A 23,361-nucleotide genomic window follows, 5' to 3' on the forward strand; every position below is an offset into this window, starting at 1 on the left:
CACACTCTGTTCTGATTTACGGAGGACGGGCAGATCGGGTTAACGGGGAAATCTTCGGTGTGTTGAGCGGAGCCGCGTTCCGGGTGACGACCGTTTCTCCCGCTTTCTCGACTCCGCAGGTGGAGTGGCTGAAGAATGAGGAGATCATCGACCCCGCTGATGACCGCAACTTCTACATCACCATCGACCACAACCTGATCATCAAACAGGCCCGCCTCTCCGACACGGCCAACTACACCTGCGTGGCCAAGAACATTGTAGCCAAGAGGAGAAGCACCACAGCCACCGTGATAGTTTATGGTAACGCCCTCCCGCACGCACACGTCTGTTCCACCGTGAGCCCACGTTTGTGCCTGGTCCTTTAAAACCGCTTAAAGTTCTTTGACGGGACGACGTTTGAGGCAGCTGTCTGATCTCAGCGGCCGGGCTTGCGAGCGCGCGATCGGCGGCTCGGGACGTGCTCCCGTGCTACTCGGTTTTCCGAGGTACCCGGTCTTGGGCCGAGCCGTTTTGACAGCGATAGTTCTCCTCCTCATCATCAGACTCCTCAGAGTCTGATGTTGGCTCACGGCTCCCTGGAGTAGAGGTTTCGTTTGCTCTTAAGAGACACTAGATGTGCTGACAAGTGGAGCCATTTTTTACGCAGGGCCCAGAAAGCCTTGAAGGAACAGCGCGAGGGAAGTGCTTCCCCCAAAAAAACGACCGGCTTGGTTCTGCTCCGTATGCCCGCTATGATGGGAAACTGAAGAGCGGTACCTGCTACCTGTACAGAAGGGGGTTGAGGGAGGAAAAAAACCCTCTCTCACTGGATAAAGCAGAAACCCAGGAAGCGAGAACCTCCTACCTGCTGCCATCAGAGTTGGCTTTTCTTCACATCACACCCCAACCCTGCTTCTCCTCTCTCTCTCCCCCGCTAATAAATCGACTCATCTTCCTCGGTGCAGGGACCCAGTGGAGTCGTCCCCCTGGTGTAAGCTCGTAGAAAAAGGGCTCGTATGGGAGAGAGAACACGAGGGAGGGTGCGGGGCTGAGACGAAGGGACAGCGGTTCAAAGATTCGGCAGTCCTGAGAGACGGCAGCGGCCACAGGTCCACTGCTGCGCTCATTACCGTCTGAAGGGCGGCGGCTTGCTGCTCTCGGCCGCCCCCTGCTGGCCGCTGCCCCCCATTGCCGCCTTTGTTCCATTTCTCTGTTTATCGGAGCGCAGAGACGGCCGGCTGGCCGCAGTTAGTGGCTCACAGGAGTAGGTGATGTCACCAGGGTCAAGTTTCACATCGGCCTCCTCCTGTGGACTTCCAGGCCGAGCTCTAAATCAATCGCACGGCTCTGGCAGCTCGGGGATTCGCTCCAGCTCCATTATTTTAAGATCTTTCCCCTCCATTATCTTGATGTCTTTCTTTGTTATTGCTAGGAGGGGGAAAAAAAATAATAAAAATTTTATATATATATATATATATATATATATATATATATATATATATATATATATATATATATATATATATATGGGGAGGGTGGTTTTCCAGCACGTGCAAATAGGATGAATCCAAGAGAAGCAATTGCACAAAGCCGCAAAGGAATCTGGGCCGGATTTTGAGGGACGGGGGTCAGCCTCCTCCCTCCGGCCCGCCTGTCTGAGAGAAACACTGCCCACGAGGAGGCGCGGGGGAGGAGGGAGCCTTGATGTCGGCCCGGGGACACTTGCGTCATGCGGCCGCGTCTGTGGGCCTACTGGGGGAGTACTGGGCGGCGCTTTCTGATTGGACCGCGAGCGGTGGGAGGGCCAATCGGAGCCCCCGATGCAGCCACAACAAGGGGCTTCGGCAGGGACGTGGGGGGACAGATAGTGTAGAGGCGAGTCAGCGAGCGGTAAAGGGCTGAACCTCCTTCCAGTCTCGCGGGCCATGGTTGACTCGAAAGCCCTGTCACTTCTCACATCGCGAGAAAAAGCCAGAGTGGCGAGAGGACCAAAGCCACAATGGCTTTCCAAGTCCCGGCTGCTCGCGGTGGTGAGAGATGGATGCTGCTGTCGTCTTGGGAACCATCGCAGTCATGCGTATTTAGCCACCGCAACACGTAAACCCGAGCCTTTCTTTCGCTGTTCTCAGGGAAAAACAAAATGCATAATGAATAAGGAATGAACGTCTTGGAGTTTTTTTATCTCCCCGAGCGTTCCGTCTTTGTACAAAAACAAAGTCTGTGGCTCCTCTCGTTGCCGTGGCAGTTAACGGAGGGTGGTCGACGTGGACGGAGTGGTCGGCCTGCAACACTCGCTGTGGGAGGGGCTTCCAGAAGAAAACTCGCAGCTGCACCAATCCGGCGCCCCTCAACGGCGGCGCCATATGTGACGGCCAGGCCATCCAGAAACTGTCTTGCAACGTGTTATGTCCAGGTACTCAGTCCCGGGAATGTCTCGTGTCTGTCTGAGCTAGGACCAGCCCTGTTTAGAGTGTTGTTTTAGTTAGAGTCCCATAGATCATAGACCTAAACCCTGACACAACACCGCTAGAAAGAGCCGAGTGAAAGATTAAGATGCCTGTGGTTTTGGCTGCACTGCTGCCTGCCTCTCTCTCTCTCTCTCTCTCTCTCTCTCTCTCTCTCTCTCTCACAATGATGTTTTGTTCTCTGTGAAAAATAAGGCAGTGGGTGTTTGGTGACTTTTTGAGTTAAAATTTATTTTTCCTTTTTGAAATTCTAAGGTGTGTTTGAATGTTGGGGGCTTCTATATTGTAATTGTTTATTAAAGTCTATCGTTAAAGCTCGCTCGCGCGCTCGCTCTCTCTCTCTCTCTCTCTCTCTCTCTCTCTCTCATTGCGTCTGCAGTGGACGGGCTCTGGACAGAGTGGAGCAAGTGGTCAACGTGCGGGACGGAGTGCACACACTGGAGGCGTCGTGAGTGCGGCGCGCCGGCACCCAAGAACGGAGGCAAGGATTGTGAGGGCATGGTGCTCCAGTCCAAGAACTGCACGGATGGCCTCTGCCTGCAGAGTGAGTGCTGGGCCTTCCTCATCACCGGCCTCCTCTCCCTCGCCTCGGCCAAGCCCCGCTCCTGCTTCCTGCCTCCCTTCTCGTCTCTTCCTCTGCTTTCTTCCTGACGTTCTTTCAGCCGCTCCCTGCCACCCTGGCCGTTTATCTTCCTGTCCGGTTCTTAACACGCTGGCGTTAGGAGCAGTAAGGAGGCAGATGGGTGGCTGCTGGAAAGGGAGAAGATCTCAAAACAACAACAATAAACAGCCAAAACAAAAACAAAACAAGAACAATAACAGCCAAAACAAAACAACAATATGTAGCCTCAGTCGGCAACCACAGGGCGTAAATATAGAACACGTGAGTGTTAAATCATGTCTCAGCCCAAAGAACATTCCAGAAAGCAGTTTCCTTGCTCACAGACCTGCCTTTCATGAACTATATTTAAAATAATGGTAAGTGATTATAAAGTACTTATACAAAACTTTCAGAATTGCTAAGCACTCGTGATTACTATGATCTGGTCCCTAATTTAAAAGCGTGGGGCTCAGGGAGAGGAAGACGACACCGGGGTTGTAGACAAGACTCACCAGCACGTTTGACTTTTTTTTTTTTTTTTTTGTTACAGAGGAGCCAATTATAAGTGTTGACAAGCAGACAAGTATTTTACGTCAGCCTCGCTGCCCTCTGCCAGTGTTTAAAACTCTTAAGTAGCAAAAAAAAAAAAAAAAAAAAAAACCTTTGTCGTCTCTGTTAGAGCACTGTAATTATACCATTAATCTTTACTGCTTTGCTCCTTGCAAATTATTCTGAAAAAAAATAATAATACAAAAGACGGATGGAAATTTTTCCGTGGGCAGAGAAACTTGCCGTCTTTTTCCCGGATCTTTTAGTTGTTGTTGTACAGAACCACAACAGGCCTCCTTCTGCTCACTGTGTGTTATGTAATCAAACACCGCCGCTCTAGAGTCTGAACACACACATTTTAAGCACCGCCGCTCTACAGAGACCGAACACACACATTAAGCACCGCCGCTCTACAGAGACCGAACACACACATTTTAAGCATCGCCGCTCTACAGAGACCGAACACACACATTTTAAGCATCGCCGCTCTACAGAGACCGAACACACATTTTAAGCATCGCCGCTCTACAGAGACCGAACACACACATTTTAAGCATCGCCGCTCTACAGAGACCGAACACACACATTTTAAGCATCGCCGCTCTACAGAGACCGAACACACACATTTTAAGCATCGCCGCTCTACAGAGACCGAACACACATTTTAAGCATCGCCGCTCTACAGAGACCGAACACACACATTTTAAGCACCGCCGCTCTACAGAGACCGAACACACACATTTTAAACACCGCCGGTCTAGAGTTTGAACACACAAATTTTAAACACCGCCGCTCTACAGAGACTAAACATAAACATTTTAAACAACGCCGCTCTACAGAGACTCAAATACGCGCCGCGGACGAACAATGGGGTCCGTTTAGATGACGTTTAGGCTGCTACGTGGATCAAAAACAGAACTACACTTGGAATTACAGTAATGACATTGTGAAATCCATGTAATGACGCCGTTTTTAATTTTAAGCGCTTCCACATGTAAATGAGAGCGCATTAATTGACCGTATTGATCATTAGCTTTTCCCGGGGAATTGATTGGCCCCGCACAGCTCACGTTATTTCTAACGTCCGCGAGACCGCGAGACGGGAGATTTATCGGGCCCGTGCCCTCTCCCGTTCCCCCCATCTTTTTGCGCAGCTCACAGCCGGGGCATTAGTTCCGTGTCAGATTGATGACTAGTTTGTGGAGAATATAAAACCCGTAATGATATAGATTTAGGCTCACTTCCCTTGATTGATTTTTTCCCCCTCTCCCCGGGCTAAAAGGGTGAAACCACTTATGTCCATGCTAATGACCGTTTCGCCGTGCATTTAGGAGAAATGCACATTACCTAAAAGCCGCCGTTATTGCAGATATCGCCGGGAATGGTTTGCGCGTGATATGTGAACTCACCTCGAGTCCGGCGGAGCCCGATCTCGCCCACGCCAGACGCCCCCCCTCTCGCGACGGACACAAATCATTTACGTATGGAATTTTACATTTCCTGCTCCCAGAAGGCATTTCAGTGCTTCCAGGCTGACGTATTACCCGGCGCTGAGTGCTGCTCCACGGTAATCGCTACGTAGGCGATTTCCAGTTCAACTTTTCCGAGCTGTCATGCCCTGTTACAGGCCCCATATCAGCGAAATCAAATTGGATGCAAAGTGGTGTTATTTCACATTTAAACTCGGATTTCCACTCCCGCATTTCCCGCACACGCTGTTTTTCAGCTTTTTGGCCATCTTTGTTTGTTATGATGTTCCCGTCGAGGGCTTTGGTTACTCAACCACAGACAGATGACATTTTCTTGACATATCGATCTCGCTGAAAGGGCAAGACAGACATGAACACAGGGGCAAATAGAAGCGTTTTTTTTCTCAAGGACTGGAGCTGAAGCAAAAAAAAAAAAAAAAAAAAAATACAGTATGAAGGTCACATTCAGACAAACTTTTCCTTTTTTTTATTTCTGTATTGCAATAAGTTGAAAAGGAGAAAAAAAAAAAAGTAGTTTGCTACTGATGCTTGCTAGTAGATTAGTGCCATCCATTACCAAAGCCGAACCCGGAGCAAGACTCCCATCGGAAACGACAGTTCCTCTCGTGTGAGGAATCTCTTCATTTCTCCCTACCGATCGATGACGTCACGGTCCCCGTTCCCAAGTCGGGAACACCTGCCGTCCCCGCGCACTTCCACGGGGTCCTGGGTTCTCACAGCACGCGAGACCTTTCACTGGTCCCATACCCAGCAGCTCTGCGCGCTCTCTCCCTCTCTCTCTCTCCCTCTTTCATGTTTGATTACACGGACGTAAAAACCCACCATCCGTCAAGCGATTGATTTTCCTGTCCGTCGATATATCTACCTATCTGTCTCCTGCGCCGTCTGCGTCTGCACAAAGAGTTCATTGTTTGTCTGTCCCCCACCCCACCCGATTCTCAGATCGCCTCCGACTGTCCCTAGAATTCAACAGCTCTCTGTCTCTGTGCACTGAGTGGCCTGGAGCAACACACATCTGTCTTCCCTCCCTCCCTCCCTCTCTCTCTCTCCTCCTCCTCCTCTCTCTCTCTCTCTTAACAGTCTATGCAGATGTGCTGGGCCAGCCAAGCTCTGTTGCTCCTCTGTTCTAGTCAGTGCTGATGTGATGTAGCACCTTTTCTAGCATGCTACATTAGCGAGAGGCCCATGTGCTAATGGCATCCACCTTCACGGAGAGAGAGAGAGAGAGAGAGAGAGAGAGAGAGAGAGAGAGAGATTTTTCCGGGCCTTCTTGGCAGATGTTAGGCCGTAAGTGCCTTTGACTCATTGACTCAGAGACTGTTTATCAGCTTAAAACAATCCATTGAGCGCGGTCATTACTCCTAATGAAGCACTTAAATGTGCCTGACGGATGGTGGCGTTGGCCCCTGTGCCACTGGCCCTGGCCCCCCCGGACCCCTCATCCGTCTGGGGTGGCGGAGGAAGAGAGAGAGGGACCAAAGTGACAACAAATGGAGAAGGATGGTCCTTCCGCGTCACCGTTCCTCTGCCTTGATTTCCGTGTCTCAGCTCTGTTCAATCACGTTGTGTTAAATTTGATTTTCCCCCTCCCCCTTCTCTGCCCAAGGTTCCCTAAATCAGAAGTCCTCTGAAACTAAAGGAGAGAGTGATGCTTTTGGATATCCATGTGAGTTTTCATTTCATTTCCTTTCTTTTGTCTTTCTGTTTCCCATGTTTGTGTCTGCCGTGATGTCTGTGTCTCAGTCAGCCTCCATCTAAATCTGCCTCCATCTCAATCAGCCTCCATCTCAATCAGCCTCCATCTCTCTCTCAATCAGCCTCCATCTCAATCAGCCTCCATCTCTCTCTCAATCAGCCTCCATCTAAATCTGCCTCCATCTCTCTCAAAATCAGCCTCCATCTCTCTCAATCAGCCTCCATCTCTCTCGAAATCAGCCTCCATCTCTCTCGAAATCAGCCTCCATCTCTCCCTCTCACCTGCTGCTGCTTTCCTACACCTGCATTTGATTCGTCTTCTGAATGTGCTCTCTCTCTCTCTCTCTCTCTCTCTTTCTTTCTCCCCCTCCTTCTCTCTCTCTCTCTGTCAAAAAACCCTGGGCATTGATGCTGCACTCTGTGCCTCTTTCACACTTGGCTGCTGTGATCACTGGCTAAGGAAGAGGAGCTCTCCACGCACACACACACACACACACACACACACACACACACACACACACACACACACGCAAACAATTGCTCAATAATCCTAATGTTTTGGAGTTTTTTCATGTCCACACCCATTTCTTCCCCTCTCTGCGTCTAACTGTGATCACTCATGTTCAGAGAGATGCATTCATCTCAGTTCTCCATCCAAATGTCTCCTCTCCACCCGGGTGCCTTCAGCTGCTCCGCCAGGCAGGCGTGCAGCTGATCCCTGGGCTAAAGGGACACGCATTAAGTAACTAGAGGGAGGTCTCGAGTGCGTCTCGCGTGCGTCTCAGATGATATCTCCGCGTTTCCAGCGCTTCCCTGCGGTCTCCCTCTTCCCAGTCCGTGCACGTGTGCAGGGCAGGGCTGGACTTGCCGCATATCCTGGTGTCTGTGTTAAACGCACCTGTGCAGCGTTTGTTGGGGAAGAAGAGTGTTGGAGGAGGAATGGCTACTGGAATTGCTGAAGTTTATTAATAATCCCGAACGATCCAGGTTGTTTAGGAGGGGGATGTGGGAGGATCTGTGTCACGGAATGACTAGAAATAGATTTTTTTTTCATTTACTTGCCATTCGCTCGGGACATTTTTCTCTTGCTTCTTCCTGCTTTATCTCTTTCTCCCTCCCTCTCTCTCTCTCTCTCTCTCTCTCTCTTTCTTTCTCCCCCTCCCTCCCTCCCTCCCTCCCTCCCACTCTTTGTCTCTCTCTCTCTCTCTCTCTCTCTCTCTCTCGCTTTGTCTGTCATTCCGAATGCAGAACAGAACAAGTTGCCTCACCTTGCCTGTGTCAGGCCTCTGTGTAGAAAGTGCAGGGGTGCTTTGGGCTTAGAAGCTGGCAGATAATCAAACCTCCCCTGTTGCCCCCCCGCCCCCCCCGCCTCTCGCCGGCTTGCTGGGATCACACGCCGATCGATAGGATCAGTTCCTCATGCACCCGTGACAACATCCCCACCCTAAGTCAGGAGCAGAGCTCTGCCACTGCACTGCCTCCCCCCAAAAGCCTCGCAGTCGCGCCATGCGCCGCCCCACGGCCTGCCGACCCTGCCCGGCGACAGCCCTGTCTGACAGCAGCGCGAGGAAGTCTGTGTTGCAGGGGAGCCCCCAGTAGAAAGGAGCTGGAACGCCACCTGGGCGCTCCGTTGCTGCCGTCGGAGAGAGGAGGAGCGTGACGGAGAGGTCAGAATGGCCTGGTTTGGAGGGCACGGCTCCCATTAAGGATTTTAATTTGGAATGTCATGGTGATTAAAGCCGGCAAGTGCCAGTGCGAAGCCAATCTTAACACTGACTGGTTCTCCCTGTTAAAAGGCCTCTGTAAGAAGCGTGGTGAGAAAGCTTCTTCAGGGCAGTATGGCAATCACACACACACACACATGCACACATGCATGCACACACACACACACACACACACACGCTCACACTTCCTTCCTATCCGCGCAATGTCCTCCACCTTTTTGCCACTGGAGATATGAGACAGTTTAATTAAACGAGAGAAAATCCAGGCTGCTTTTGAGTGGACTAAGAAGGCCACGGATGCGCCGGGGAGTGCAAGCTCTTTCCATTCAGCCAGGATCTTAACCAAATGTTCTCATCGCTCACTCCAGCTGCCCCATTAATCGGAACTACAGACCAGTTTCAGGAAGCACGGTTCAGAAGACAATGCACATCCCTTCATGTAACAAAGACGTGTGCGCCTCAGTCCAACGCTTCTTGTGGGTGGTAGTGCCATCTACTGGTCAGGCAGGGAACAGCAGCTGACTAGGAAATGCCAACGGCAGAAGCTGCAGCGTCACTGGCACTTAAGTGCGCGCCAGTAATTTATGCACTCCCACAATGTAACGTGAGGCCCTCCACGCCTGCCTTTGGAGCCGCTTCAAATGAGAGAATTAGGCGCGTGAATCCATCCTGGCTCTTGGCACCAGACAAGGCTTGATTATGTTCCATTTAGGGAGTGATGGAAGAATCAATGGCCCTTACCGGGTTTTTTTTTTTTTGGTTTTTTTTTGGTGTGTGTGTGTCGGAGGTGGCACCGGGCCGCATTCTGGGGAAAGAGTTCTTCCTGTCGCTCCATAGTTTTCCAGCACCTTTAAAGTACGGTCATTTCCGTCACTTGTCAGGCTTCTCTGATGGCCAATCACATCCGTCACAATTACCGGGAGGACAAAGACGACGTTTCGGTGGAGACGAACGGCAGGCGCAGCTCTTAATGATGGCTTGTCAGGTGTCTTACAGCAGTGGCCCACCATCCCATATAATCAGTAATGGGTTTTTGCAGCCCGAAACAGAAAAAAAGAGAATGAGAGAGAGAGAGAGAGAGAGAGAGAGAGAGAGAGAGAGAGAGAGAGAGAGAGAGAGATGGAATATGAAACTCGAGGCTATTTCTAGATTTTATCACTGCAGTGAAGGAACAAAAGCAGGCAGGCTGTCCCGGGCGGGAGGGCGCGGGTTTCATCCAGGTCCTGTGTAATTTGAGACAATCTACCATGTTTCAGACTCCTAATCCATTCTCCTTATTGGAGCACAGAACCAGAAGCGTCAAAGGCACCTGCGTTTGCAGGCGCTGTGAGATGCCACTGTAGCGTGGACGTGTGGAAACGCTCTTACAAGCGCTGCTCCTCCTTCACGTCGGCCGTGCTGACTCTGTATGTGTCCTGTGCAGATTTAACTCGACCTTTCCTCCGTCTTCCTGCGACTCTAACGCCGCTCGTGTGTGCCACGGGCTCCGTGGGCGAGGACAGCGGCAGGACGTTACGCCCGCCGGACAGTAACGTGCCGCTTGAGCGAACGCTTCCTTTTTATTCTGCCGTCCTGATTTACGCAAATGTTGAAACTCACGGAGGATGCGCTTTGACCACGTATTGCGTAACTCCTTACTGTACCGCCTACACCCAATTTGTTGATGTTAAATGAGTTCCTCCACATTCTGGTCAGGAGCCTCTGTTCACTCAGCAGAAGGTAATGAAGGCCTGCCGTTAATAACACACCATGCAGTCTGTGAACAGGATATTGGGCCCCTGATAGCGTCGCCTGCCTAATTTGACACAGCTTTAATGAAAGTGCTATCAATCAGTGATGATTCGTGCTCCGTATCCAGAGTGTGCACCCACAGTTCAAAGAGTCTTCTTCCTCTCTTTTGTTTGTGTTTATTGCTCACAGCTGCCCCCAGCACGGACGATGTTGCCCTGTACGTAGGCATCGTCATTGCTGTCATCATGTGCTTCGTCATATCCGTCATCGTGGCCCTTTTCGTGTACCGCAAGAACCACCGTGACTTCGACTCCGACATCATCGACTCCTCGGCGCTCAACGGCGGATTTCATCCAGTGAGCATTAAGACGGCACGCACAGGTAAGCGCTGGCAAACCGCGGAAGTAGAAGTTTCAAAAACTGCCCACACCCCCCCTCCCGATAGCCAATCACGCGTGGGTCGTACCGGTCCCCATCGCTCAGAAACGTTTTGACACGTTCTTTTTATTTCTTCCATGTCGCCATTATGCGAGGGAGAGCAGGCGGGCCGCTCTGCTGTCGATGAATTCAGGAGGGGTGACGGAGGTGACAGCCACAGCTCGAGAATTGATATGTGTCAGTGGCGTCGTCTGCTGCGCGAGGAGCGTGGGGGGTGGTGCTTGCATTCCCACCCCCCACTGTGGAGACGGGGAGGCACAAAAGGAAGAATAGAAAAGAGAGATGGGTGGGGGGATGAGAGCGAGGTGCTGCTTCTGCCTAGACACCATTAGAATGCTTGTCACTTTGATGTGAAGGCAGTCTGCAAGTTATCATGAAGCCATAATTAGGTCTGCCTGTGTGGCACGTTCAATGATAATTAGATATCAGCGGCGGTGAGCTGACGGAGGCTGGCACAGTTGTGGAGGGGAGGTAAATAGCGAGGTGTGGGGGGGGCAGGCGGAGTTTAATACGAGGCCTCCACACTCCGCTGACATCCCTTCTCCCCCCGTTAGAGCATCCACGCAGGAGTTCTGGGTGCACGTTGGTGAGCAGAGTTCCCGGGGTGAGAGTGAGACCTAGAAGAGTTCTTTGTCACTCAGACATAAGGGTGTCTGTCATATCTTCCACTTGGAGTGTGTGTATAGGTGTTTGAGTAGGTGGAGCGTGTGTATAGGTGTTTGAGTAGGTGGAGTGTGCGTATAGGTGTTTGAGTAGGTGGAGTGTGTGTATAGGTGTTTGAGCAGGTGGAGTGTGTGTAGGTAGGAGTAGGTGGAGTGTGTATAGGTGTTTGAGCAGGTGGAGTGTGTGTAGGTAGGACTAGGTGGAGTGTGTGTATAGGTGTTTGAGTAGGTGGAGTGTGTGTATAGGTGTTTGAGCAGGTGGAGTGTGTGTAGGTGGAGTGTGTGTATAGGTGTTTGAGCAGGTGGAGTGTGTGTATAGGTGTTTGAGTAGGTGGAGTGTGTGTATAGGTGTTTGAGCAGGTGGAGTGTGTGTAGGTAGGAGTAGGTGGAGTGTGTGTATAGGTGTTTGAGTAGGTGGAGTCTGTGTAGGTAGGAGTAGGTGGAGTGTGTGTATAGGTGTTTGAGTAGGTGGAGTCTGTGTAGGTAGGAGTAGGTGGAGTGTGTGTATAGGTGTTTGAGTAGGTGGATTGTGTGTAGGTAGGAGTAGGTGGAGTGTGTGTATAGGTGTTTGAGCAGGTGGAGTGTGTGTATAGGTGTTTGAGTCGGTGGAGTGTGTGTATAGGTGTTTGAGCAGGTGGAGTGTGTGTATAGGTGTTTGAGCAGGTGGAGTCTGTGTAGGTAGGAGTAGGTGGAGTGTGTGTATAGGTGTTTGAGTAGGTGGAGTCTGTGTAGGTAGGAGTAGGTGGAGTGTGTGTATAGGTGTTTTAGCAGGTGCAGTGTATATAGGTAGGAGTAGGTGGAGTGTGTGTATAGGTGTTTGAGTAGGTGGAGTGTGTATAGGTAGGAGTAGATGGAGTGTGTGTATAGGTGTTTGGGTAGGTGGAGTCTGTGTAGGTAGGAGTAGGTGGAGTGTGTGTATAGGTGTTTGAGCAGGTGGAGTGTGTGTAGGTAGGAGTAGGTGGAGTGTGTGTATAGGTGTTTGAGTAGGTGGAGTGTGTATAGGTAGGAGTAGGTGGAGTGTGTGTATAGGTGTTTGAGTAGGTGGAGTCTGTGTAGGTAGGAGTAGGTGGAGTGTGTGTATAGGTGTTTGAGCAGGTGGAGTGTGTGTAGGTACGAGTAGGTGGAGTGTGTTTCCTTATAAGCATGCGAGCTTCTCTACCTCCGTCGCCACTCAACCAGAGCCTGTTCCCTGCACCACCTCCTTGGGTTGCCATGGTTTCTGTAGCCCTGTGCAAGCGTTGGAGCAGAACGGAGCGCGCAAATGACCACCCCCACCCCCACCCCCGCGGCGGCGGCGTTCGGCCTACGCTCTCCGCCATGTACGGAGCTCGCGGGACCACGGGGGCCAGGACTCGCGCGCTCGCAGCAGCCTCGGGGGCGCGAGCAGCACTCAGCAGGGCGGCCACGCCCACGCAGCACGCCTGTGCAAATTCATCTGTGTACCTGCGAAGGGATTAACTCATTAATAAGGAAGCCATCTGCTGTCCAGAGCAGCGCTCCCAAAAGCAGGCCGACGGGGTGCTGACCTCCCCAGTGCCTCTCCTGCTCTGCTGAGAAAGACTTCTGCAGGAGAGAGAAATAAACCGAAACTTTGTGCGCTAATCATCCTGAGACTGCGGGGAAGGCGTGCTTATTACGCAGCCGAGCCAGTATTCCTCTTCACTCGCTGTCTTTCTTGTGTATGAGGAATGCATCTGTTCTTTCCTTTTTTCTTCCATTCTTCCCTGCCTACTTTGGTTCCCCCTCTCGCCGTCTCCCCTCCAGCCGACCTCCTGACCGCCCCTCCGGATCTGACCTCGGCGGCGGCCGTGTACCGCGGCCCCGTCTACGCCCTCCACGACGTGGCCGACAAGATCCCCATGACCAACTCACCGCTGCTGGAGCCGCTGCCCAACCTGAAGATCAAGGTGTACAACTCGTCCGGGGTGGTCTCGCCGCAGGACGACGCTGCCGACTTCGCGTCCAAGCTCTCACCCAAGCTATCGCACGCGCTGCTCGACGGCGACACCATGGGCCGGCGCATGGAGAGCCTGGCGCGTGGCCGTGACCCCTCCTGCACTGCCTTTGGCTCCTTTAACTCCCTCGGAGGGCACCTCATCGTGCCCAACTCGGGTAAGTCGGGGGGGGGCATGAACGGAAGGGGTGGGCGGCGACTTGTGGTGGGGCGAGGGAGAGGCGGGGTTATGTGCTGGGAAGAGGGCCACGTTTGTCGCAGGCGTCGGCGGCGTGCGGGCTCCACCGCGTGAGATCCTGACGGGCAGTCATTCAGACCTCGGGGCCTTAATGAGGAGTTACGCTGCTTCAGGTTTCAGCCAGACAGACAAGCTGTCACGGTTGCTGCCTGGCTCGTAAATATAGATTACAGGCAACTTGTAGCAGGTATATTAAACACTGCCAGAGTCCACAAAGTAACTCGGAGAACATCTGGCGAATGCAGGCAGTCCCGCGGCGCCGTGGCACTGCCGTCCTGACGTCCTCGGCCGCCCACATCTCGTTCAGCGTGTTTCAAAGGGAGCTGAAGGATGTTGGGCGCTGGGTCACAGCAGCGCAGGACGGTGGGGAGAAAAGCAAGGTGTGGAGTGGGGGAGTACCTCCATGAAAAAGAGGCGGGGCTCTTTACGGCCCCCTCTGGTAATGCGGAGAGACTCCGATCGCCCGCCTGTAAATCTCCAGCTAGCGGCGCTCAAAGTGACTCGCCGCTGCATGCGCTGTATAACAGGGCCGCTCCGCTCCGCAGAACAGCGCCTGGAAGTGGAGTCGTTCCCACAACACTGCCGTCGTCCACAGAACCACCAGGAATATTACCCATTAATTCATTATGAATTAATGTTGTCGGGTGGCAATTCCAAGCAGCCGCGTGGAAGTGTGAGATGTGGCTAAGGACCAGAGACGCCAGTCCCCAGGGGCGTGTAACTGAGATATAAAGACTCCTTACGACACTCTATTTGTGGGACAGGATGGGTTGACTGCTTGTAGCATGTGAAGTGTGTGTGCAAGCAGGTGTTTGTTGGTCCTGATCTGAAAATTAAGAAATGTTTGATGTGTGGAGCTCAGATTATCCCCAAGGGCGTCCTATACTTTCACACAAAACACCCTTGTACATTTCAGCAAATGAATATTTCAGTAGCAGGGGAAGTTGCAGCCTGGAGTGAGCCAAAAAACATAACGACTCCAACCCGAAAGTTTCTCTCAGTTTCTGCCCAGCTAATAAATAAAGGGAGACAGCGGGACACATTGTGTTTGTGTGTGTGTGTGTGTGGGGGGGGGTGCTCTACAGTGTTGAATCCAAGGTGGAAAACAATTGCATTCAACTACAGTTTCATCACAAGCCTCAATTTCACAACAGAGTCACAAATCATTTTAAAAATGGATGTTATGCTTTGTTATGCAAAGCGGCCTTTTGTCTTTCGTGGGGGCGTTTTTGTGCCCCACTCTGTTCTGGGTGGACTGCACTCTGCGGGGCGCGTCATGGTCTGGGTGGTGAAGAGTTCAGGTGAAGGTTATGAAACATCTATATGCTCGCTGTGGCTCTCGCACGGGAGACAGCTAACAGCTAACAGGGTGCTGGGCAGAATCAGCTCACAGCCCAGACTGGCCAGGAAATTTCCACACTGGACTGGTTCTATGGTGCGTGGGATGGGCTGCAGCGCGCACGCGCGTGTGTGTGTGTGTGTGTGTGTGCGCGTGTGAGCGTGTGCGTGCGTGCGTGTGCATATGTGTGTGCGTGCATGTGAGCGTGTGTGTGTGTGTGTGTGCGCGCGTGTGAGCGTGTGTGTGCGTGCGTGCGTGTGCATATGTGTGTGCGTGTGTGTCTGTGTGCGTGCGTGCGTGTGCACGCGTGTGCATATGTGCGTGCGACCGTGTGTGCGTGTGAGCGTGCGAGTGTGAGTGACATTGGCATGGTTTTACTCTTTGTACTTTCCTTTGCGCCATGGTGACTTCTGGCAGACACAGGACCTGGCAGAGGGCAAAGTGTGACAAAGGTCACAGATTGATGACAGTTGCTCTCTGTGTGTGTGTCTGCGTGCGTGTGTATCCGTGTGCGTGTGTGCGTGCGTGCATGTCTCTCCACAGGTGTGAGTTTGCTGGTGCCTGCAGGTGCTGTCCCTCAGGGTCGAGTGTATGAGATGTACGTGACTGTGCACAGGAAGGAGACCATGAGGTAAGCTCCCTCTGCTGTCCCACACTCGTCCCTGACACGCTACGATCGGGTGTGGGGCGTGGGGAGTGGCCAGCCCGCCTGTGCAGGCTCCACCCCCTTACCACACCCCTCACTCCTCATTAAGAACTACACAATGAGAAATGGACTCCAACCACCTCCTTAGTCTCTCCTCTGTAACCACCACTGTGCAAATATTTATCTTCGTCCTCCTCTCACGGCCAGTGGGACTCATTAACAAGACAAACATCTCACCAAGATACCAGTAAGGTCTCCACTAGACTAGAGGAGGCCCTGGACATAACGTTAGTCAGACACTCCTTTCAGAAGGATCTGATAGTGAAGACAATAAACGGACGTAGAACGTTACACTATCATTAATAACCCTTATGTATACAGAGATATTCACCTGCTGTACAATAGCACGTTGAAAGCTAGCTAAAAATATTTAGCTAAATATTAAATAATAAATATTATGAAGTCAAAATTATTACACTGTTTGTATTAAAGTGAAACACACAAAGCAGAATTACTGGAACACACAATGGGATAGTCCCTAACTTTGTCCCACAATGGGATAGTCCCTAACTTTGTCGCCTAACTTTGGCCCACAATGGGATAGTCCCTAACTTTGTCCCCTAACTTTATCCCACAATGGGATAGTCCCTAACTTTGTCCCCTAACTTTATCCCACAATGTGATAGTCCCTAACTTTGTCGCCTAACTTTGGCCCACAATGGGATAGTCCCTAACTTTGTCCCCTAACTTTATCCCACAATGGGATAGTCCCTAACTTTATCCCACAATGGGATAGTCCCTAACTTTGTCCCCTAACTTCATCCCACAATGGGATAGTCCCTAACTTTGGCCCACAATGGGATAGTCCCTAACTTTGTCCCCTAACTTTATCCCACAATGGGATAGTCCCTAACTTTATCCCACAATGGGATAGTCCCTAACTTTGTCCCATAATGGGATAGTCCCTAACTTTGCTAGTAAGAAATAGAGCAAACAGATGCAACAGCTAAAGTTTTCTATAGAAAAGGAGGTGCTGTGTGTGAGTCTCTAACGTCCCACTGGTTTGACACTCAACAGCCTCTCGTAGGTGCACAGTTATGTGTGTTTCCAAACGTGCACTCCTGGTAATGGCGCCGCCAACCTACAGGCTCAGGTAAAGCAACAGTGTCACTGCTGTGCTGGCATTGGTCCAACACCCAAACTGATGTCCAATCAGATATGCCTCTGTGTTTAGAGACTGACCAATGGTGAAGTGGGTAGTGGGGGCTGACGGACGGTGCAAGCCAATGGATGCGCAACGCTCTCTAGGATCAGAGCTTCTAATAACGTGACTGCTGAGGTCACAGAAAACAAAAGAAACAAACAGAAAATATTTCGAGGAACTGCACATTCTTGGCGAACAATTCACGACGCAGTAAATGAAACATGCGCTGATGTGATATGTGGTACGTAGGGCTAAAATTCCGTTAGACGTTTTGAGCCAAGTTAGCCCTCATTCACACCAGGGCCAGCAAGACGGTGCTGCCTTGCAAAGAGTTTGTCTGTTCGTCTTCAGATTGTCCTGATGAGGTCATGACGGCCTTGTGTAGTCAGGGCTCCTCCTGTTTCCCGTACAGCTGCCTAGTTAGCCGCCCTCGTCAGGAAAGTGTATGGGGGACAAGCTGTCGTCATTCCTGTTAAGAGGAAAAGGGAAAAAAAATCCAAGCCATTTGTCCAGAAATTCAAAGTAATGTAACAATAATAAGGAATACGGCACTGAGAACGGCACACACGCACACACACCCACACACACACCCACACACACACCCACACACACACACCTACATCACACTTAATCTTGGCTCTTTCTGGATTTTTTCTGTTTTCCGTTGAGTTATGATTTAAAGGTGCCATCACATCACATCAAGCTCTAACATGCAAGATAATGTACATCAGCAACCAATCAGTGTATTCAATAAGAAATTTGATAGTCTGTTTAATTTGATGGTTTTTGTTTTCTTTTCAGAGTTTGAGAAACCAGTCCATTTTGTAGTGGTTGCTAAGATACGGCCTCTGCTTCATATCCTCTACAGATTTGAGAAAAATATGCTGATTTTTTTGAGAAAACATGATGCATTTTGAGTGCTGACCCTGAATCTGTTGTTCTGGCCTCAGGCCTTCGGTGGATGACACCCAGACTGTTCTGAGTCCAGTGGTAAGCTGCGGGCCACCAGGAGCCCTGCTGACCCGCCCAGTGATCCTCACCATGCACCACTGTGCCGAGGCGGACAGCGAGGACTGGCTCATTCAGCTCCAGAACCAATCACAGCAGGGCCACTGGGAGGTGAGTGGGTGGGGTGCAGGGAAAGTCATTTGCTCATTGGTCTATGAGGTCATTGAGAAGGACGTCACAAAGGTAAGGTGAAACACTTCTGGAACATGGCCTCGTCCCGCGTCAAACCTGTCACATGTGCGAGTGCTGGTGCGCTCGGTTGTCTCGGGACCGCCCTCCCGCCAACCACGTGCAATGACGCGCAGCAACTGTGCTGGCCCAAATATCGCTGACGAATCAGGCGTCTCTGATGGTGAGCTCGAGAAAACACCAGCCAGAGTTAATTACATGGCGGCAGAGGATGGCCTGTTATCAGGCAGACGGAGCCAATCCCTCCCCTGTGCTTTGCTCTCCAGGCCTCAGAGAGGAAGAGATCCTTGTTGTTGTTTTGCCGTTGTGGAGGCAGAGCATGCTTGAGCCAGGCTAGCAGCACTCACCCGCCGGCCCGTCATTAGCTCGGCTGGTGAGGAGGAGCTGGTTATCTTCTGCGTGGGCCGTGGGGTTGCTGTGAACTCGGTCCCCTTGCTCACCCACAGGCTCTGCCCTTTACTGTTCCTGCGCGCAAACACAATGCCAGCGCTCTAATTAGCCATGCATGAAGTGCGGCGCGAGGAAGCGGCAGCCTACGCAAGCGCTCCGAAACTCTCGCGCTCCACGCCCAAACGCGCGTGCTGTCATCGTAGCGCCGGCTTCGCCGCGCGCTGTGTTAACGCCAGACGACCGTTACGGCGTGTGGATGCTGTGTTGACGTGGCGATTGTAACATTCAAACGCATTATTTATAAAGCCTCCCAAATGACCAGTACAGCGATGGCTGTGGGATTTTTATTTATGGGTTTTGGGGTTTTTTGGGATTTTTCTTTTCCCGATATTCATTTTCTCTACCGCGTCAGTGGCGCCGTCTCTGTCTCAGAAGCAAACGGAAGCAAATCAGTCACGAGCACGACCGAGCTCTTTGAGTTCGCTCCAAGCGTCTGTCGGAGCTCTCGGCCCCGGCACCGACGTGGCTCTGTTTTCAGCTCCCCACAGACCCTCGCAGCTTCTGAGCTGCTTAGCAACAGCCCATGACCTTGTCTCATCTTATCAAACATAAAGCACTCTTGGCTAGCCTTTAGCGACTCATACAGATAAATACGCACGGGTGGGATGCCACAGACGCAGAAAACAATACCAACAGGAACCGCAAAGACATGGAGCCAGTTTCTTCTAACCAGATCAATTTAAGTTCTGATGGGGGGGGGCAAGGTTAAGAATAACAAAGAAAAAGCGTTGTTGCAGCAACCTTGTTGCTGAGAGACGGAATGAGTACTCATACCAGCACATCTCCAGCACAGTTAAAAATGATTTTTATGCGTGTTTGTTCCGCTTTCAGAATGTGATGCAGGGAAGGAAACAACGCCTGGCTCAAACGTCTAAGTTTAAAAATACCAGCCGGAGTAAATATTTCGGGGGTTTTTTCAGTACAGTGTCAAAGGATAAAAACCACGCTTAAGGAAGATGACAGAAATGGATTCTCAGCGCTACTGACACTTGGGACAGAGGACAATGAGATACAAGAGAGGACGTGGGACTAAGCTTTAAAATAAAGGACGCTGGAGACATTTGGGACGGCGTGATTAAGGGCAGGGCTCAGACTCTCCTGGGAGAGAGCAGGAGAAGGGGGTGGGGGGTTGAAGAGGCTTTGGTCGTAGTCGCTCTAGTGAGCATCAAATTACTCACTCCGCAAAGTCCATTTCCTCTGCTGTGGACCCGCTCCACCGTAATTCCTCCATGTGTTCACACACGGCAGAACCCTCCGCGATCCTGCAGAACGGCTCACTAGGGCGATTCCCACTATGGGAATGGGACCGGTTTGGAAAACGTAAGACCGCAGAAGATACTCGGGCGTAGCATTGCATCACGAGAGAGTGACTTTGACGGATATCTGTGGTGCAGCTAATAAAACCAAATGTCTGTTTCAACCATTTAAACAAAGAAATAGCTATTGATTACATCTCGTGTGTGTCAGGCAGGTAGTGAGTAATATCCGCTGGTGATAGGCAGGAAGTTCAGATGACGTGCTAAGATGGGGTTTCTCTTTCCTCAGTGAAGACAGCCTTGGTGGAACACACGTGGCTAGTCAATATTGGTTTCTCAGTTTCCTGTCTAGCAAATGAAGCATTCTGTCAAAATACATATGGTTTGTGAAGGGACATGAGTCATTTTGAAAGATTTCTCAGGGCTATAAATATGAACCTCTGCTATGAATCCAAGCGATGCCATGAGCATTTGATGTGATGCAGTTTTTAGAAGATTTTAGCAGATTTCTTTTTTTTCATTTGCTCTGCAGTGTGTGTGTGTGTGTGTGTGTGTGGTCTCTTTCCCACTTGAAAACCATTAGAGCACACGATGAGGTAGAAGCAGAGGGAATTTTCAACTGTTTTTCCGAGCGTGTTCTGCACAAAGTTGTTTTCTGAGGGATCGACATGTTAGCTGTAATGGATTGACTGAGGGTTTGGGTAAATAAATCCGTTCTGGAAGGCATTAGCCCGGTTTTCCGTGCTGTTTTCTCATTATCTCGCTAACGCTCTTGAATCCGACACTCCCCCAGGACACATTGCAAAGGCTAATGACCAGTCATAATACTGCTGTTTAATGGCCGCGCTGACAATAAAGTATTTTAATTCCTTTTCTCTCTCTCATAATGGGATGAAATTAATGGCAGTGTGGAGCTGGTGCAGTGGCGAGATTCTAGCTAACAGGAGAGCGGAGCTGGAGCTCTGGATCGGCCACCTCCAGTGGCCATGATGAAGGAGAGAGAGAGCCTGACAAGTGCTCTATTACACGGGTCAACTGGCGTGTGTGTGTGTGTGTGTGTGTGTGTGTGTGCGTGTGTGTGTGTGTGTGTTCATGAGTTCATAGTAGAATGCTCACACTCGCACGCATGCACGCACAGACAGTCTCCAGCTCCAATATGAGATACACACACAGTATCCGCACAGCATATAATTACTACTATGATCTCATGGACAGGCAGTCTCCATCTTCAATATAAGATACACACAAAGAATATACACAGCATATAATTAGCAGCATTGTTAAGCCCAGAAAGACGTGTTAATTGGTCCTGATGCTGTGTGTGTGTGTGTCTAGGACGTGGTGGTCGTGGGAGAGGAGAACTTCACCACTCCCTGCTACATTCAGATGGACGAGGAGGCGTGTCACATCCTGACGGAGACCCTGGGGACGTACTGCCTGGTGGGCCAGTCTGTCAGCACCTCCACCACCAAGAGGCTCAAGCTAGCCGTGTTCGGCCCCATTACCTGCTCCGCCCTGGAGTACAACATCCGGGTGTACTGCCTGGACGACACCCAGGACGCCCTAAAGGCGAGTCCAGCCACCTGTCCAAACACCTGACAGGTCCAGCGCTTTCAAATTGGCCGTGTGTGTAGTGAGAGGAGAGAGCAATGAAAGTGCACATGTATGTGTTTGTATTCATTGCTGCATTTGTGTGCGTTTGTGTTTGTACAGTTGTGCTCATTTTCTTTACACCTGCCTGAGTGCAGGTATGTGTGCGTGTGCTTGCATTGGTTTGCATTTTTTGCATATGTTTGCGTGCGCGCGTGCGTCTGTGGCCTTCTCGTGGGCTTGTGTGGGTGAGAGCAGCAGATGAGTGGTAGGAGGGAGCACACACACGCTCGGTTGCCGTGCAGCACGGTGGAATAAAAAGTGCATTTATTTGAATGGAATATCCGTCAGCCAACTGAGAGACAGTGCGAGTGCAGAGCGTGTTCTCGGCCTCATCCGTGGAAACAACCTGGAGTCCAGAACTAAAGAGGCTTCCTCCCATAGATGACGGGGTTTCATCACCATACATAAAAGAAGTGAACGGAACAGCAATAACGCGTTGTTATGAAAAAGATCGTTTAGAAGTTATATTCAGTAGTGTCATCTGTTTAATGCAGGAAATGTAATTCCCGTAAGTAGATGATCATTTTCAGTCCATGATGACTCATTTTGTGTGTGTTTGTGCGTGCGCGCGTGTGTGTGTGTGTGTGTGTGCGTGTGTGTGTGTGTGTGTGTGTGTGTGGCTGGGGCCTATAGGAGGTTCTGCAGATGGAGAAACAGATGGGCGGGAAGCTCCTGGACGAACCAAAGAGTCTGAACTTCAAGGACAGCACCCACAACCTGCGGCTGTCCCTACACGACGTCCCCCACACGCTGTGGAAAAGCAAACTGCTCGCCAAGTACCAGGTACCGGGGCCGCGCCCCCCCCAACACACACACACACACACCCTCCACCCTCCGCCTGGGCTGCCTCACCTCCGACGTCGCTCCAAGCTCCGTGCTGTCACAGAGTGACAGCCCGAGGCCACAGAAACATGGCTTAACAAATGGCTCCTGATGGCAGGTCCAAACGGATCCGGGTGGAAGCGTGTGAATGAGTGTGTGTCGGGCCTGGCTGTGCTGCTGCCTCTGTTTCTCCCAGTGTGCTCTACTTAATAGTTTTTCTTTGTCATCTGTTTCTTCTGTCTGTCTTACGCTGTATCTCTCTCTCTCTCTCTCTCTCTCTCTCTCTGTCAACCTCCACCTCTTCCTTTCTCCCTCTCTCCATCTCGTCCTCCCTGGCCACCGCTGAACCTCCCCCCCCAGGAGCTACCCTTTCAGCAGGTGTGGAGTGGCTCCCAGAGAAACCTTCACTGCACCTTCACTCTGGAGCGTTTCAGCAGCGCCACGCTGGAGCTCGCCTGCAAGCTGTGCGTTCGGCAGGTGGAGGGCGAGGGCCAGATCTTCCAGCTCAACACCACGATGTCCGAGGTCCGAGCCCCAGCACACCTCGCTCACAGAGCGAGAAGTAACCTCCGCTAGCAGTAACCCCAGCCAGGAACGTCGCACTAGTGTTAGTCAGTCAGTGTTAGCCCAGCGACTGCTTCCTGTGTCCTGCGCACACACGTCCTGTCTGAGGGTTAAACGCCGCCATTTGTCTGCTTTTGGTGAGCTCCGAGGAAGCTCAGATCCAGAGACACCTGAGTGGACAAAGAACGGAGAGGGAGGCGTGGCCAAGAGGGAGGCGTGGCAGTCTTCTCCTCGTGATGGAGAGAATCACACACCGGCCCGTCGCCACTCACTTTCCTTGACTGGTCTCCATGATGGGCAGTCTGCTTCCTCTGTTTCGCTCTCTCTCCATCTCTCTCTCTCCATTTCTCTTCCTCACTCTCTCGCTCCCTTTCTCTCAGTTTCTCTCTGCTTCTCTCTCTCCCTCCTATCAACACATGGCTCCCAGGCTCCCAGGCGAGAGGAACGCGAGACACTGTGCACTAAGCTATTTGTCCTGACGTCTTGCAGGCAGCCGGGACAGTGCCGGATTTTGGGACGGCATTTATTCTCCCTCTTCCTGCTCCCAGCAGGCCTCTCCCCCTCCACTCCTGGGCCGGTGCCCAGCGACAGCCTGTCTGCTCTCACACGTCCAGCATGCCGTATCGGGGAGGGAAACACACTTTTTGGTTCAACAGTTGAATCTTTCAGGGCTGAATGATGGAAGCGCACGATGGGCTTTGTTC

The 23,361-nt window shown here is 51.4% G+C and overlaps 1 protein-coding gene across 3 annotated transcripts in view; it reads left to right on the forward strand.

Annotated features, from left to right (window-relative positions):
* The window catches only part of unc5cb (unc-5 netrin receptor Cb), a 110,654-nt gene that overhangs the window by 83,358 nt on the left and 3,935 nt on the right, over positions 1 to 23,361 (forward strand). For 2 of the 3 annotated variants that reach the window (XM_081702711.1, XM_027003506.3), the window contains 11 exons: positions 120 to 300; positions 2,225 to 2,392; positions 2,824 to 2,988; positions 6,691 to 6,750; positions 10,424 to 10,615; positions 13,099 to 13,446; positions 15,409 to 15,496; positions 17,666 to 17,834; positions 20,954 to 21,187; positions 21,905 to 22,054; positions 22,454 to 22,618. In XM_081702711.1, coding sequence (XP_081558837.1) covers positions 120 to 300; positions 2,225 to 2,392; positions 2,824 to 2,988; positions 6,691 to 6,750; positions 10,424 to 10,615; positions 13,099 to 13,446; positions 15,409 to 15,496; positions 17,666 to 17,834; positions 20,954 to 21,187; positions 21,905 to 22,054; positions 22,454 to 22,618 — 1,920 coding nt within the window. The remainder of the gene's footprint in view (positions 1 to 119; positions 301 to 2,224; positions 2,393 to 2,823; positions 2,989 to 6,690; positions 6,751 to 10,423; positions 10,616 to 13,098; positions 13,447 to 15,408; positions 15,497 to 17,665; positions 17,835 to 20,953; positions 21,188 to 21,904; positions 22,055 to 22,453; positions 22,619 to 23,361) is intronic. The other variant, XM_027003507.3, reaches the window with a different exon arrangement.

Source organism: Electrophorus electricus, chromosome 19 (genome assembly GCF_041902795.1).
Source record: "Electrophorus electricus isolate QZ-2024a chromosome 19, ASM4190279v1, whole genome shotgun sequence".
Lineage (NCBI taxonomy): Eukaryota > Metazoa > Chordata > Actinopteri > Gymnotiformes > Gymnotidae > Electrophorus > Electrophorus electricus.